The sequence below is a fragment of the Centrocercus urophasianus genome, unplaced genomic scaffold, assembly GCF_019232065.1.
Source record: "Centrocercus urophasianus isolate 14NV4802_14NV808 unplaced genomic scaffold, USGS_Curo_1.0 seq_18, whole genome shotgun sequence".
In the NCBI taxonomy this organism is placed as follows: domain Eukaryota; kingdom Metazoa; phylum Chordata; class Aves; order Galliformes; family Phasianidae; genus Centrocercus; species Centrocercus urophasianus.
In genome coordinates, this window is record NW_024884733.1 from 13,554,323 (window position 1) to 13,569,284 (window position 14,962).

A 14,962-nucleotide genomic window follows, 5' to 3' on the forward strand; every position below is an offset into this window, starting at 1 on the left:
GTGGTTCACTGACCTTATAGCACCAATACAGTTGCTTTCATATTGCACAATACCTTTCTTATCTTAGCTTTGTCAAGCTGTAAAAACTCACCTCTAGAGTTAGTACATCAAATGAAAAGGCTGTTTAAAACAAGTATCACTGCTCATGTTGGTATTCATATTGATTTTTTGCAGCTGTGGTAAGATGTTTTGGTTTTCATTTTCTTAAGCTAACCTGCTTGGCTTTATCAGGCTTCCATAACCTGAGAACTAAAGTTCTGAATTGTTTCCATTTCAGAGGTTGCGAACTGAAAATAGGCTCCTAAAACAGCGCATTGAAACACTAGAGAAAGTAAGTAAGCTAGTGACCAAATTGAATCTGTTATTTATATTAATTATATCGATTAGTCATCTTATTGTATGAAATGGGTCTCATAACTTACTATTTGTTTCCGGTTGATTTACAATGTTCACTAACAGTGCTTAGCCAAAAGCATGGCAATAACAAAGCTGTTAAGGTCAGTGCTTACCAATGTTTGGCTCTTATTTGAAATGTTCAATTTCAGTATCTGGTTTCTGTAGCATTTTATTCCTCAACTAGAAGTATGAAAGTACAGAAGACTACATAAAATGGTGTAATGCCTGGGTGGAAAAGAGATTATTGTGAGAGAATCTCACTTCTGATAATCTGAAGTTGCTAGGTGTTTTTATGTACGAGCAAAATGACAGGCTTCTGAATGGTCAGAGAAGTGAAGGTGAAAGATTGTTGTCACTGAATACAGCAGTAGAGGGATGTTGTTGCAGCGTTCACGTTTAGTACAGAAGTCTGCTGCTGTCAGCTATTAATTCATCTTACATGATCTGGAATTTTTGTAGAAATTACAGGTACAGGGGGCTGGGGAAAATCATTTCTCATGGATATAGTCTAAAATAGGGTTTTGTTAGGCTTCTTTGTAGCTGGACATAATGTCCAAGTGTGCACGATAACTTTTGTCTTATGTACTGATAGCATGCAAGCACTGTACTTTAGCTTTCCTGTGTTGATATCATGCTTCGTGTGACAGACTGAATCTAGGAAGGTGTGCTCTAGCATGAGAATGTTCTTACCCTTTTTAATTGCAAATAATAGCTGTCTTTCAGCAAATGAAGTTGAATGCTCATGACTTACAAAGAATTGCTTCACAGTGAGGGAAAGGATAGACTAAATTTTATCTGAAATAATTGAACAGTGTTGTATTTCAGATGTTTCTCCAAGAAACCATAATAGATTTAACAGCCTGTGTCAAATTGTGATTAATTGTGATTTCTAAACTGTGGTTTGGGAAAAAAAATGCACATTATGAGGGACATCTTGTGAAAAGAAGTTGTGACCAAAAATTTTATGAATCTAGTTGTTTCAGATCTTGAATTTGTAGGTAAAGCTAACTGAAGGGAACGGACTCTGATATGTTTAATTCTGTAGCAAATGATGCTAGTGTTTTTTTCTTGTGGACTTATAATAGTAAATGTCCCTGGTTTATGCTTGATTTGCAGAGGTTCGAAGTTTGATTTTATTTTTTTTTTTGCTAGGAACTCAATGATGAGCCACCTGACAGCTCATGTGCCTGTAAATTCTGTGTTTAAAATTTCAAGATTCATTTTCAGAATATCCCGGTCTGATTGGAATTGAAATGCTTCAAAATGAAAAATCATCTATATTAATTATTCTCATCCAAAATTCTTGTCATCAAAGCATCTAAGAACAGATCATGAAGGAAAAAAGAAAAAAAAACCTCATATAATTCTTCTGTTGGGAACTTGTAAAAATTTATTTCCTCATCCTCGCAAATGATTTACTTGTGATTTTCTTAGCATACTGTAATGACAGACACCTTAAGATGCAACCTTACTACATTTAACTGATAGCTCCTATAACCAGTTCAAACTTTGTCCTTGGAATTTTTATAAGATTCTGGATGGTTTAACTATCTTTGAATAGAGTACCATCGAATCTGTGAAAATTGGGTGCTTACAAGGGTGGTAGAGTGCAGATGTCTGTAATGAAATTGTACATTTAGCAGGGTGGAGGAAATACAGTGCTTGTCAGCTTGCACACGTTTGTAGTACTTCAGTAAGGGAAAAGACTCTATGAACTGTTTGAGTTGCTGCTAAAGCTCATTGGAACAAAATATTAGCTGTCATAGTAGAAATTTTCTACTTAGGTCTTTCAGTGTGCACTGTTTAATTTCCGTGCTTCATCTTTGTGGAAGCGTTAGTTCTGCATGGATGTCTGTGTGCTTAGTGGAGTTGCCTTTGTGCTGAAATGCCTTCCTTTCGTAGTGTTCAGATAAAAATAACCAATCTCCCGTAAAAAAGAAGTAGTCTGGCTTTGGTACCTGCTTGTATCAAAGATTGACTCGTTACATCTGTTGCAGTAAAAGGCTGCTTCCTGCAATTTCCAGCCTGAGTTGCTTTAACTTACATAAGAGCTCAACTTGTAAAAACAAGTTGCCTGTATAGAAAAGTGGGTAGAATTTGGACACTTCCTTTCTCTGCTCTAGTCTTTTTTTTGTCACTATTATCACTCTTTTGTTTTTTCTTTTCCTTATTCCAATCTGAATTTTTCCTTTGTAGGAAAGTGCTTCCTTGGCAGATAGATTGATACAGGTATAGTCTTCTAGTCTTTTACTGTATGACTCTTTCTACTTTCAGAAAAACCAAACTGCTTTAATGCATGCATACTTGCATGCTGCTCTCTATCCTTACCTTGTTGATTTGGAATAAATATATAGCTAATCTCTTACTAGAAAGTCATTTAATATATTAAAAATTTAAAAAATATAAAGCCAGTAGTTGCACGTTATAATAATTTTCTAACCTAATGTAATTCGGGTGGAAATTTTTGTTTCAAATGGATTGAGACATTATTAACACTTCAATTGAATATTGCAAACTTAAATCTTTGCATGTACAGCTGAGTAATATTGCATGAATTGACTTCTATTGAATGCAGGTACACAATTGTGCTTGCTGAAAGGATATCAAGCTTAGTAACAAGGTACTAAAGCAGCTGCTTAGTACTACATTATCCACAAATTCCTACTAATTGTATTCCACGCTGTTTGCAAAATCAATTTGAAATATGCACCTGAGTACTGCAAAGGCAGTCTTTCTTGGATTTGTCCTCAATTGCTTTTGAGGGGAAAAAACCCACATAATTATGTCCTAAGGGACAAGTGACAAGGGCCCAGGAGGCTGAGGAAAACTACCTCATAAAACGGGAGCTGGCCACCATCAAACAGCAGAGTGATGAGGCCAATACTAAACTGGAGCAAGCTGAGAGTACCATCAGGGAGCTCCAACAGCAGCAGCAATGGGTAAGGAGCCTGGCAGCACATCATCTCATGTTTTTCATTCACTCGTGTTTGTTTTTCCTCATTGTGACATGGTGTCTGTGCTGTCCTTACAAATGCTTGTGTATTGTGATTTCCCTTCTTAAGAAGTATACAAATTGGACTAAATGCTATTTTGATCTCTTCTTACTGATAGATGATGGAATTCATACCCTGGATAAATGTAAGTTTAAAAAAAAAAAAAGAGAAAACAAAAACAAAAAACCACCCTAAACCAAAACCAACACACAACCTTTTCATGTCTAAGAACTCTAGCCACTGCGAACTACGTCTATCTGAATACTCAAACTTGAGAGTTGATAATGCTATTTCCTAGCTTCTCATTTAAGTTGCGTGCTTCAATATTGATGTTTTTTTCTGGTTACATGCATACTTTCCTACTTCTTTTGCAAAACATTAGCAAAGTAGCTATCCCTTGCTTTGGAGACAGCACAAGAATTCATTAAAAGGTGTGGATTTATGTGCAGGTGGAACAGGAAAATATATTAGCTGCTATATTTGGCAAATACTGTGTTTGTATGTACTATGAATTTTAGGTTGTGTGATGTGCAAGACTTTAGACCATTACTGTGAGGCTGAAGTTACTTTCCCTAAGCCACTTGCAAGGTGTTTGTATCTTTTTTCAATAGAGGGAGGCTGCTTATGCCATCTTCACTTGGTGGATAAGCTATGTGTTTGCAGTGTTGGTGTGACCATACCTGTACTGCCTTGTACGAAACTGGTTCAGAGCCCTAGACACCTCAGGTATATGAAACGTGATGTTTTAGAACTAAAGCATTCTGCAGCTACTTAATAAATGCCTTATTGGGCAGCGCAATGGTTTATTTTACTCAGCACCAAATCTCTGGAGGTACTTACATTTGTTTTTGGGAAGTGGAGAATAGATTTACTGTTAACTTACATACAACAGTAGTTTGTTATGTCTGTTTAATGTGTTCAGCTGTACAAATGATGCATCTTTTGGAATAGTTGCAGGGCATTGTAATTGAGCTGTGACACTGCAATGTGTAATGCTGATAACTTTAGTTGTATTTTCTTCAGGAAAAAGCATGGCAAAATGATGGCTGTGGAAGTTCTATTTCACTTCAAAGCTGATGTATATGGTATAGCATGCCAAATGTTTATAGAATAGAAGTATTCCTCTTTCTACTGTCTAATTATGACAGTAATTTGGAAGCAAACAATAATACTCTTGGAGTGTGTATTAGTGGAGGAGTCCTAGTGACTGTTAATTCCTAATGGTTCTGAGCAAAGATATGGGAAACTGAATTGCAAAATTGTTTCTATATTGATTCTGTAGGTACAAGATATTGAATTGGTACTGCAGGAATAGAGAAAAAGCAATGCAAGAGTGAACAACTAATTTTAAGCCATACTTCCTAACCTGTGTGCTTGCAGCTTTGTTTTTCTCTACTTATGTAAGAGAGTGACAATAGGAAATAGTCTGGCTGTTTGGAGCTGAGGTTGCAAATTCATGGGATTACAGATGGGTTTTTACTTACTAGACAGTACGTTTTTGAAGTGCAAGAAATTGTGCTGTGGTGATAAAGACAGCAGCTGAATTAAGGTGGTGGAACTTCTGCCCTAAGCAACGGGAACTGCTTGGGGGGGGCGGCAGGTGGCTGCACCTCGGGCACCACCTAGTGGGAAGCCACGCATTCTGTCTGAGTTCTGGTATTCACTTCAAGCAGAATCCCCTAGTAAATCTTCTTACCAGTGTCTAGTGGCAGTGGCTCCCGGCAGTGCTCATTTTCAGTATCGTCTTCATAGCTGCTTTGGTGGTGGTTGTTTTTTTTTTCCAGTTACTTCAATTTTGTTCATGGTTAGCAAAAGAAAAAAAAAAAAAAATGCAGACTGTACTGATAGATGGCTGCATAGCTGGTCTCCTCATTCGAAGGTACAGCATCTATCATGCATCCTTGGTAGCCTGAATCTCTTCCAGTTATGAGTTCTGTTTCAGCATGGTGTTTAGTAGCATGAGCATTATAACAAGCCACAGTATTTGTAAGAAAGGTAACCTATCCTTAGTAAAAAAAAAAAAAAAAAAAAAAAAAAAGAAAAAAAAAAGTTATGATTTGTGTTTAAATGCTATCTGGGGCTTATTTATAGCTGTGCTGTGAGAGCACAAAATGGGTGGATTAAAAAAAAACAGAAATGTTGAAGATCCTACAGAGTATGTGTGTGCCTTTGAAGAATTGCTCCCTTCTGACACTTTTCCTTAGGGGTGGGGATTGAGATGGGTAGAAGAACATCCTTCTGACTGTATTCCAACAACTGAAGTCCAAATTACATGCAGCTTTAATTTTTTCTGTATTGCAATATTTGTAGAGAGTTTTCAGTTGAAACAGAGTGACTTAAATCTATTTAGAGGTATTTGTTACCATTTTTTCCCAGTATAAGTAATGGAATTTCTGCTATAGTTCTTATCTCAAGATGACCTGAAAGTTGTGCTGATGTTCGTATAATGAATTGCATATTAAGAGTCATCAAATATGTTCTACATATTTCTGAAAAAAATTTAGGTCATTTGGAAACAGAAGTGGGAAAGAAGCAGTAAGGCTTGAGATGGAGACTTTGCATGTCATTTTACTTGGGATGCTAGCTTTTACATCTTTCTGTGGAGCGACTAACAGTGTAACGGTGTTAGAGATAGTGCACAGTGCGTGTACTTTTTTTGTATTGCTACCTAGGAAAAACAATTGTAAAGTAAAACACCATTCTGAAGTGCTACTGGAGTTCAGTGCTTCAGCTCATTTGTCTAAATGCCTCTGAAGAAAACAATAGCAATCTACTGCTGTGGCAAGTGCAGTCTTATAGAGAAATCTGCCACAGACTTGTCCATGTGGTGGGCAACTGGGAGATTAAGAGGAACGCTATTTGTTTCTTCTCTGTAGTGTTGTTCAACTGTGATCTGTATAGATGGAGTTGTGCCTGACAAACCTTGTTCTCAGGTATGCTGAGGGCAGTGGTGTTTGTGGGATTAGGTGTGAGGGCAGTGAGACTGTTCTAAGATGCTCTTGGGGGGGGGGTATTTTTTTTGCTGTTTTTTTTTTCTGATTTTTTTTAAAAAGAGATTTTTGTTGGATATATAAGAACAAATAATCTAAGGATTTCAGCCCATTAAATATACCTCCAGAAAACAATATCAGTCTTTCCTAGAAATACTTGAATTCTTAGTGATGAGCCAGATCATCGGTCTGAATGCTTGAGAATTGAATTTACTGAATAAGAGGCAGTTCAGGAAGCTAAAAGTGCTTTATTTCTTAATATTGAGAAAGCCCTCCAGGTGTGTTACAAGTTGGAAGTTTAATTGACTAAATATTCTGATGAAAGCATATGCATTTTACTGGGTAACTTGTAGCCATATGTTTGGTTATAGTCACAGCAACTGCATTCTCAGTAGTTTCATTTCAGGAACTCATACCAGAATTACTAATAATGAAGAGCATGGTAACTGACATAGGAAGAATACACTTATAATGAACGTCACAACCTTACTGAAGGTTTTCCTTTATTTTGTTCACTTTATTTTACAATATACTTTACGTCTGAATTTTCAAAAATACTGAATTCATTGAAGTGCTATGGTTAGTGTGCAAACGTATAAGCAAAGTTAACAGGGCAGTATAGGAAACTGGAAAGGTGTTTTGCAAACAGGTACGTTTATATACATTACAAAAGTAATATTAGGAATGTTTGGCAATCTTACTGTGTGACATATGAAGGAATAATTTGGAAAAAAATAAATCCAGTTATGTGAGGCTAAGCACAAGGATTTAATTCGGGGGTAAATGATTGTAAAACTGGGTTTTTAGTATTTCAGGTTATAGAGGCATCTTCTGAAGATATATCAAGAAGAAGTGTTTCTGTAGTGAAAAGGTTGGAATGGTGCTCAGAAATGTAGATTTGTGGAGTTCTTTGGCACAAATACGAGGGCTTAAGGCAAGCACATAAAGGCAATTAAGACAGATATTTAGCAAACAAAGTAGCATTTTCTAACATCAATTTGATTATAAATTTGTCAGTGATTTAACCTAAAGTTGTTTTTAAAAACAACTAAAAATCACAGCTTTGAGCTTCTGAATATTTTTGAAAATTTATTTTGATCTTGGTTATACTTTATTGCCAATCCGCCAAGACTGGGTTTAAAGGAGTGGCATGGCTGTTTTTGATGCTTGCTTTGTGGCTAGGCATTCAGAAGCATATAACTGTGTCCTAAGTAGGCCAAGTCTGAAGGCAGATTTAAAAAACAAGTCGTGAGTCCAAAACTGTTTACATTACTCACATATGTTGTTTCCAAATCAGGATGCGTTTAGCTCTTCAGATCCACTATTTCCACTCCATTTCCTGAAAAGTCTAGAGGACTCCAAAGCAGGCATGCTGCGTTCATTTTTGTTTCCTATTCTCTTGCCTGTGGAATCTGAAGCAAGAAACTGAGAGTCCACCACTCCATCAAAGTTGCTGTTTATGTCATTTGATAAACTTGTTCAAACAGCTAAGGAAGAAGAAAGCTGTTGCGTGTTCTGTGTCTCTGGATATTGTTTCATGTGCTATGGATGCCCTCCTATCGTGTCCGGTGATTCTGGAAACATTGGCATTGTCTGTCTGTCCTTTCCTGACATTTCAGTTCAGGGCTACCTCTGCTACTTGCTGTGTGAAGACAATATGCAGATTGAAAATAGTACATATTAAATCAGTGTTGTGTAAGGAAAAGTTAATATCTTTGTGCGGTGTTCTTGGTGCGTTCAGCTGTGCAGCTAAGTAGTCAAGCACTTTTAATTGGACAGTCTCTGTGATGCTGAAAACTGTTTGCACAGCTTACGTTTGCCTTGTAGTGTTTTGTGTATACTCCTCTGTTGTAATTCTGTGGATTCATATCCTGTGTATTTTAAGAAATGTAATAAAAACGTATCTGTAAACAGGTGAGTTTGATCAAATACGGTTTAGATGTAGTTGGCATATACAAGTACAAAAATGAGAAAGTACTTCTGTGGCCATGTAATTGTGTGTGATAAATTCCTGTTTGGTCTGTTAGTGAAGTTTGTGAGTGAAAGTTAGGGAATGTTATATCCTAATAGCAGCACACAGAACTGAAAACTTCTCTGCTAACTCAGCAAACTAAGTTGTTTGATGCAAAAGCAAAGCAAGATATGGCTTTATAGAAATTCATGGAAGCCATAGGGCTTATCCTAAAAATATATTACAAGGAAGAATATATATTCTGTGAGTAAATAGGAGCCTAAAGGTTGGAGTGAAATAAAGAGGCAAGCCCAAGTAACAGTGCTTTGAAGCATACGTGACTTATTTTAAATTCAAGGTTATGGAAGGCTTCTGCTGAATCAAAGTTTGAGTAGGGATCAAGAGAAATCCTCATATTAACCTTGTAAATAGCTAACCTTAAGCCTTTTTTCAACACATCACAAAATAGCTACAGATCCTTCATTTTTATTTTTTTTTTTTCCCTAGTTTGGATAACATTGAGAAGAAGGCATGGAGTACTCATGAGTACTCAGAGGGGTCTCAGTCTGATCCTGTACCTTTGGTCTTGTATGGCTGAAGTTGTTTCAGAAGAGTAGTAATAGGGTTTGTACACATACCAGTGGCGATAGACGTGTTAGTAGACCTTCTGTATCTTAAAGTAGTATTTCTAGTCTTAAGCATTTGAATGTATGGTTTTTCACTTCACATTTGACACGAGACCCATTTTGAGCTATCTGTGCTTCATACTAAATATATTTCTGCAAACTTTGTAGCATAAATGCAGTTCACGATACAGTGAAGACTTTGTGCTACAGCTGGAAAAAGAGCTGGTCCAAGCCAGGCTGAGTGAAGCAGAATCCCATTGTGCCCTGAAGGAGATGCAAGACAAAGTTCTAGAGATGGAAAAGGTAAACCAAGCCCAGGATCTTTGGTATAAAATAGCTCTAGAGATGGAATGCGGGTCCCTGTAGTTATTTGTGTAACTGTGCTCTATATTCTTGACATATGTTTTCATGATTGTAAGATGCTTTTCAAATTTGAAGTTGATTATAGCAAAAAAAAAAAAAAAAAAAAAAAAAAAAAAAAAAGCCACACCAAACAGAAATATCAAAAAACAGTAACAAAAACTAAACAAGATGTTTACACTGAGAAGGGCCTATGATTGCTTTCTCCTGTGCCTGTGTTGGAAAACGCAAATTCTGGTAGGGTCTTAACAGCAAACATCAGCTGTTTCAAAACTATATTCTGCAATGAGTAGCAAGCCTATGGTGAGCCTTGAAGTGATGTTGGAGCAGACACGAAAGAGGAGTTCAAGATTGCCCTTCCCCAGTCTTGTTCTTGAGTATCTCCCACTTTCTGTTATGGGCAGGAAAGTGTATCTGCTGTCCTTAGCATGAAACTCTGCTGCCTTTCAGGTGCCGGTCATTTTGTAGTTTTCTGACGCCAGAACTCTAGCTGGATTCAAACAATCTGTCAGGCACTTTATTCTTAATTTATTGTCAGGTTTTTCTTCACAGAAAATAGAAAAATCCAATTGACCTTATTTAAAGCACACTCTTTTGTTGTTTTGGGAGATTATTTCCCTATGGAAACTTGAAAAAGCTGCATATTCAATAATGTGGACAAAACTTACTAGTTAATTTCACAGGACTCATCTAGTTAAGATTTTACTTAAAGAGCTTGACTGGGAATCTGACAGAATAGTAGTGTTGTAGTTACACTGGTAAGAGGTCAGAATCTAGCATCCATGTCCAATCTGCTAGTTTTGTTTTTGTTGTCCTCTTTGTTTTAATATTTCATTTTTAAATGTGTTATTACTTGTATATTTAAACTATGTTATGTATTTTATATGCTGCCCAAGACAGTCCCTCTTCACTCATTGTGGCCTGGAACAGCCAGAAGGTTGCATACCCATGATTCTCTAAAAATTTAGAAATACCACTTTTCTTGAGCTATGGGAGTTAGCATATACTGAAAACTTTAAATATGAAGATGATGGAGTTGTGGGGAAAAAATGATGTACCAGGCAAACTTTGGGTGTCAAGAAACATTTTAGTCTTTAATGAACTTAGGCATGTGAAAAAGTGACTCAGGTTAATTCCCTTCAGTTTCTATAAATACAACTCTTTATGTGGCATGTCACTAACAGTAATCTGGAAAAGCTCTGCTTGGTAACCTGAGACTTGAATGGCTGTACTGCCCATAATGTAAGCATTAAGAAACAGTTAGTTTCTTGATTTGCTAATGCTTACAGCCCATGATTTGGAACATGCTAGTAAATGGTGGCTTTGCTGTGTTAATGTTGAAGTACTACACTCAACTCTCAGGAAAAACTGGAAGCTTTCCCAGCACTGTCTCTAAATACTTGATTTTGCTAGAAATTACTACTGAGAAGTACAGTAGAAAATGATAAAGCACAATTGAACTTTGAGTGTTTGGTGACCAATGATTCAATAAAAGGAACTAGTTGGGCAGCTGTCCTCCTTCCCTTCTAGTGTTTTTGTTTTATCCCCAGACTTTCATTCTTTCATCACTTTTCCTAAGTAACTTCTGTGGTGTGCATTGCTGTTTTGTTTATCTCTTTCCAGTCTTTCTACTTTTTTCATGTCTTCATATACATCCATGTACTTTCACTTAAGAGCTTTCTTGACTATTAGTAAATATTAATGCGTAGTTTCTTTATCAACATACCTTTTCTTTTTCAAAAGCAAATTATCTCCTTCCCAAAACTTAAATTTCCGTTTATTTTTTTCTGTAAAACGGAGTAAGAACTGTAACTCTAAAGGTGTAACTTTTGTTCCTCATTTGCTTTATTTTTGTCAATTATTTCATAATCTTTTCTCTTTTTTTTTTAATGTGCCAGAAGTAGTGTAAATAATCTTTGGGAGGGATAATATGCAGTGAAATGGACAATTTAAATATACTTATAGTCATTAGATATATTTTTAGGTACTTTATAAGAGATGTATTAAGAAATTTTGGTTAGCAATAGGAGTTTTCATATTTGTGTTTTGGAGTGGATCTTGCTAAGCAATATTTTGTTCAGATGCATGTTTAAGAGGATGTTCCTTGTTCCAGAGGAACAGTGCTCTCCCTGATGAGGAAAATGTTGCTAGACTACAAGAAGAACTGATTGCAGTGAAACTAAGAGAAGCAGAAGCTTTGATGGGTCTCAAAGAACTAAGGCAGCAAGTCAAAGACTTGGAGGAACACTGGCAGGTATGGGCACCAAGAGACTGTTCTCTTTTTCTTCTTTTCTAATGGATGATGACAAGGCAAGAAAATCTTGAGATGTTAAGTAGGAACTAGTGACTGTGGATTGTGAAAATATCACTAACTTCAGAAGTATGTTGGAAGTTGTTCTCTAGCTGTTGCAGATGACAGAGGCCTGTACTAACAACCAGCCATCCTGGTAGAAAGGAAGTATCCCATCAATACTTCCACTTCAGTAAATATTAAAAGCTCTTTTTCAGGATGTATTTGAAATCCTGTGACTTAATCTGGTTGGGAATCACCGCCTTCGGTCTTTTAATGCTCTATTCTTAAAACTTGTATAGATTTCTAGATTTTTAGACCTAAAAGTAGCATTTTGAGCAACTTGGCATTGTACAGCTGAGACATCAAGGAGTTCTTTAAAGGAGATTACTTAAGTGAAATTAGAGAACACCAGGAAAGATGATATATCAGCAATGATGTGGGTTTTCTTAGCGTCACCTAGCTCGCACCACTGGGAGGTGGAAAGATCCTCCGAGAAAAAATACAGTGAATGAACTGCAGGATGAGCTGATGACAGTCCGACTGAGAGAAGCAGAAACTCAGGCTGAATTGAAAGAAACCAAACAAAGAATGATGGAGATGGAAACACAGGTATGATATTTAGCATATGAATTGACCAGAATGCTGCCAGACTAGCATCAGATGGCCAATACCATTTAATGGTCTGTACCCATTTATGGGGATGACTTTAGCTCTAAGATGTCATGGTCTCTTTTTTAACTGCTTTTTTCTTCGTATCTTAGTTTGGGAGGGAGAATCAAGTGCATACAATCAATCTAGCATACTTTAATGTCCCCTTACAGGACTAAGCTTTCACAATTTCTTACTTGGATTAACTGGTAAACTCTGAATGTATGTGAATCCTTATCTGTTCAGTCGTTACTGGGATGCTAACAAAAGTGTGCTTAAGGTATTTCCACCTTCACAAACCTTTATCTAATTGATGATTCACGTATTGTAATTTCAAGTCTTAAAGTAACAGTGCTTTTCTTGTGAAATTGCCAGTACTAGATCATCTCCTGAAAGCCTGAATATGGTTACTAAGCAGGAATCTTGGTGTAACAATAGCCTATTGTCACTTTTCAGCAGAAGCTTTACCTTTCACCTGCTAAGAAGAAGTGTATTTTAGCATTACTGAAATGTGCAGAATAGGCAAGAAATAACTTATCTGCTAAGATCCTTTTTTTGTAACTGTAGTGCAAGTTAAGTGGTCAAATCTGAAAGTGCAATGTACAATTGGTACATTCATATTAATTTGTGAGCTCTCCACTGAATTGACATTGAACGTGCTGTTGATTGATAAGTGTTGTAACAGGTCTCTGAGAAATCTTCCCATGTATCAAGATGTGGTATTGAACAGGGAGAGAATGGCTATGCAATACGTGGTAGCTTACTACTGATAGAGGCACCAGTTCATTCTACACTAACTGAATAAAGGTGTTTTTGTGCCTTCTAAAACTTGTATTTAAATGTAAATACTGTTAATGTATGTTTTGTTGTTTTTCCTTTATATTTATTTTAGTCAGTAGGGGGCATAGGTATCCTGCACTCTGGGTTACATGCAATAACCTCAAGACCTCTAGGTTGCTCTCGTTTCAGTGTTAAGCATTGAGTCTGTGTTTATGTTGCTGAGCTGTCATTTGAAACAAATGCAGTGGTTCTCAGATTGTGTTGATCTATGCACAGCCTCCTGTAAAAAATGTCTTGTATTAAAGCACTGATCTTAGTTGTACTGTATTACTTCCAGGATTTCACTGGTTAAAGTGTGCATGTAGTATTTCTGATATACTTGATGTTCTGTGGTTGCACCAGCTAGTAATTGTAACTGGGGTGCAAGTTCACAAAGTCTTTGACTTGCATAAGTGCAAGATGAGTAGAAATGTGTACAGCAACTTTACGTTCTTGTTCTTAAAGTGAATTCTCTATTTAAGAACCCTTGAAATATCATGGTTGTGAAAAACAAACATCATGCAAACTTTTGACTTCATTTAAAAAATTCTCAATGTTTTCCATCAAGTTTTTTTTTATAGCAAATGATCTGTCAAGTCTGTCTTGTCAGACTTTAGGGAGGTAAACTAATATGAAACATCTCTTATTGATGTGCTTTCTTTTTTTTTCCTTATCATAAATGTCAGAGTCAGATCAATAATAACCATTTGCGAAGGGCAGAGCTGGAGGTCACCAGCCTGCAGGAGAAGGTACAGTATCTTACTGCACAGAACAAAGGACTTCTTGCTCAGCTGAATGAAGCAAAACGTAGACAAGCGGAGATTGAATGTAAGGTAAACAACATGAATAGACCATTTGCATGCTTCTGTGTTTGTAATTTGTAGTGTTTTCCACTACTAATTTATTTTCCAGTTTGACAGTGTCATCTTAAAATTACCATCTCAAAATCATTTGAGGTTTTGACAAAGCTGTTTCTTTGTGGTCTCACAAAGATAAACTTTGACTTCAAAGTGTGGTTCTGCTTTACTCTCTACTGCTGTCTGTGTGAAATGAGTAAAAAGACACTCTTCTGCTCAACAGATTCTGATTGCTATGTGCTCTGATTGTCTTAGTGACAGAAGACAACTTCAATGCTATTACTGCAGAACTAGCTTGGGTTCAGAAATGGCAGTAAAAACAGTCTTTGAATGGAAAAATGCACAGAGAAGAGCGTTAGGGTATTCACTACCTAAACAGTAAACTGCTTGTAAGAGATCAGCCTAAAAATACTGGGCAAGAAAGTGTTCATTACCATCAGTGCACCAGAGCTCTACCTGTTGTTTTCATCCCAGACTTAGTTTCGTAACTAAGTACATAACTGATCCCTAATAATTTCTCTTTTAGTCATGTGCGTGCAATATGGAAAGGCAGTAAAGGATAAGCCCTACAAGGTTTTCTTTTAACTTGGATGAAACTTTTCCTGAAATGACTGTTGATACTTCTCTCAAAGTGCAGTCTTAGGTGGAAATTGCTATAATTAAGACCTAATGTACTGGAGACAGTAAAGCAACTTTCAACTTCACTCTGTCTCCAAAAGATGTTTGCGGAGTTTTTTATAAAACCAGTAATTTCTAAATAGATGAGTTGTGTGTTAACATTCATCCTGTAGCAAAATGAATGCTGCCTGTTGTACTGCGGTTGCAGATTTAGCAACTTGAGAGCAGATGCTGTTACATAATGTAAGTTGGTCATATCTTAGTTATGTCCATGGTGTATCCAGACATTTGTTTCTCTTTTTTGCTCATATAGAACACAGTTACCAGCTGGGTGTTTATTCCACGTTTTTTCCAATGTACATGTGTTTTGTTTTAACAATATATAACTTGAGGACTGGCTGAATTCTCCTC

The 14,962-nt window shown here is 36.6% G+C and overlaps 1 protein-coding gene across 11 annotated transcripts in view; it reads left to right on the top strand.

Annotated features, from left to right (window-relative positions):
• Positions 1-14,962, top strand: part of EVI5 (ecotropic viral integration site 5) — a 64,411-nt gene that overhangs the window by 19,371 nt on the left and 30,078 nt on the right. For 10 of the 11 annotated variants that reach the window (XM_042819489.1, XM_042819491.1, XM_042819496.1 and 7 more), the window contains 7 exons: positions 278-331; positions 2,593-2,625; positions 3,189-3,335; positions 9,125-9,259; positions 11,430-11,570; positions 12,060-12,218; positions 13,763-13,909. In XM_042819489.1, the coding sequence (XP_042675423.1) occupies positions 278-331; positions 2,593-2,625; positions 3,189-3,335; positions 9,125-9,259; positions 11,430-11,570; positions 12,060-12,218; positions 13,763-13,909 (816 nt within the window). The remainder of the gene's footprint in view (positions 1-277; positions 332-2,592; positions 2,626-3,188; positions 3,336-9,124; positions 9,260-11,429; positions 11,571-12,059; positions 12,219-13,762; positions 13,910-14,962) is intronic. The other variant, XM_042819488.1, reaches the window with a different exon arrangement.